We start from the raw sequence: 967 nt of genomic DNA, 5'->3' as shown, positions 1-967 counted from the left end.
TGATATATGATGATATTTGAGTGTGTTTATACATGTCTAGAAAAAAATTTTTATTTTTATTAAAATATGATTGAATACAAAAGACATACGTGTTGAACAAATATTATATCTAAAATGTGTCCGATACGCGAACACACAGAAACTCAAGAAAGTATCCGTAAGACCGTAACTATACTCTTTCTCGTTAATAAATTGTATCACATTATTATTACATCTGCAAAAACATATACAACTCTTGAACCATATGCAAGTTAACTTGTAAATTGTAATTAACCTCATCAAGAAAAGCATTGCCCTTTGCTCCGGTTCCTGTTCTTCAACAAAAACATAACAAATTAATAAAAATACTATTAAGTCACAAGAAATGAAAATGATATTATGCACCCTACATTTCTTTTCTTTTATACGCCTTCTACTTTTTATAATAAAAATTGATGATAAAAAAATAAGGTGAGAAAAAAAATTTGTCTTTCATATTATAAAAAAATACTCAAAAAAAAAAAAAGATATTTACATCACTTTTTTTATACACTTTTTTTTACATTTATTTATAGTAAAAAATATTTTTTTATTTTTTTAGATTTAATTACTCTGTTAGTTTCTATAGTTTTATCAAATTTATAATTAGATCCTTATACTTCCTTTTTTTTTTTTCAATTGAGTTACTATATTACTTTTAATTTTGTAATTAAATCTTTAACTATGTAAAAAAATATTAGAATTAACGGAATATTTCTCAACAGAATATTCTTTAAAAAAAATATTCCGTTCATTTTAACGTTTTTGATACGAAAAGAACTTAATTACAAAATTAAAAACAGTGAAGGAACCAATTAAAAAAAATATAAGAATCTAATTATAAATTTTGTGAAACTACAGGGACTAATAGAACAATTAAATTTTTTTTATTGATCTTTTAGTATAAAAAATGAATTGTAAATAAAAGAGATTTACACAAAAATAGTGT

General features: G+C 21.8%; 1 protein-coding gene across 1 annotated transcript in view; it reads right to left on the bottom strand.

The window, feature by feature from the left end:
- Positions 128-967, bottom strand: part of LOC107606242 (transcription factor bHLH93) — a 3,014-nt gene continuing 2,174 nt past the window's right edge. The window contains exon 4 of the mRNA XM_016308269.2: positions 128-315. Coding sequence (XP_016163755.1) covers positions 314-315 — 2 coding nt within the window. The 3' untranslated portion in view covers positions 128-313. The remainder of the gene's footprint in view (positions 316-967) is intronic.

Source organism: Arachis ipaensis, chromosome B07 (genome assembly GCF_000816755.2).
Source record: "Arachis ipaensis cultivar K30076 chromosome B07, Araip1.1, whole genome shotgun sequence".
Taxonomy (NCBI): domain Eukaryota; kingdom Viridiplantae; phylum Streptophyta; class Magnoliopsida; order Fabales; family Fabaceae; genus Arachis; species Arachis ipaensis.
Note: the sequence above shows the minus strand (reverse complement) of the source record. Positions and strands in the feature narration are given on the sequence as shown.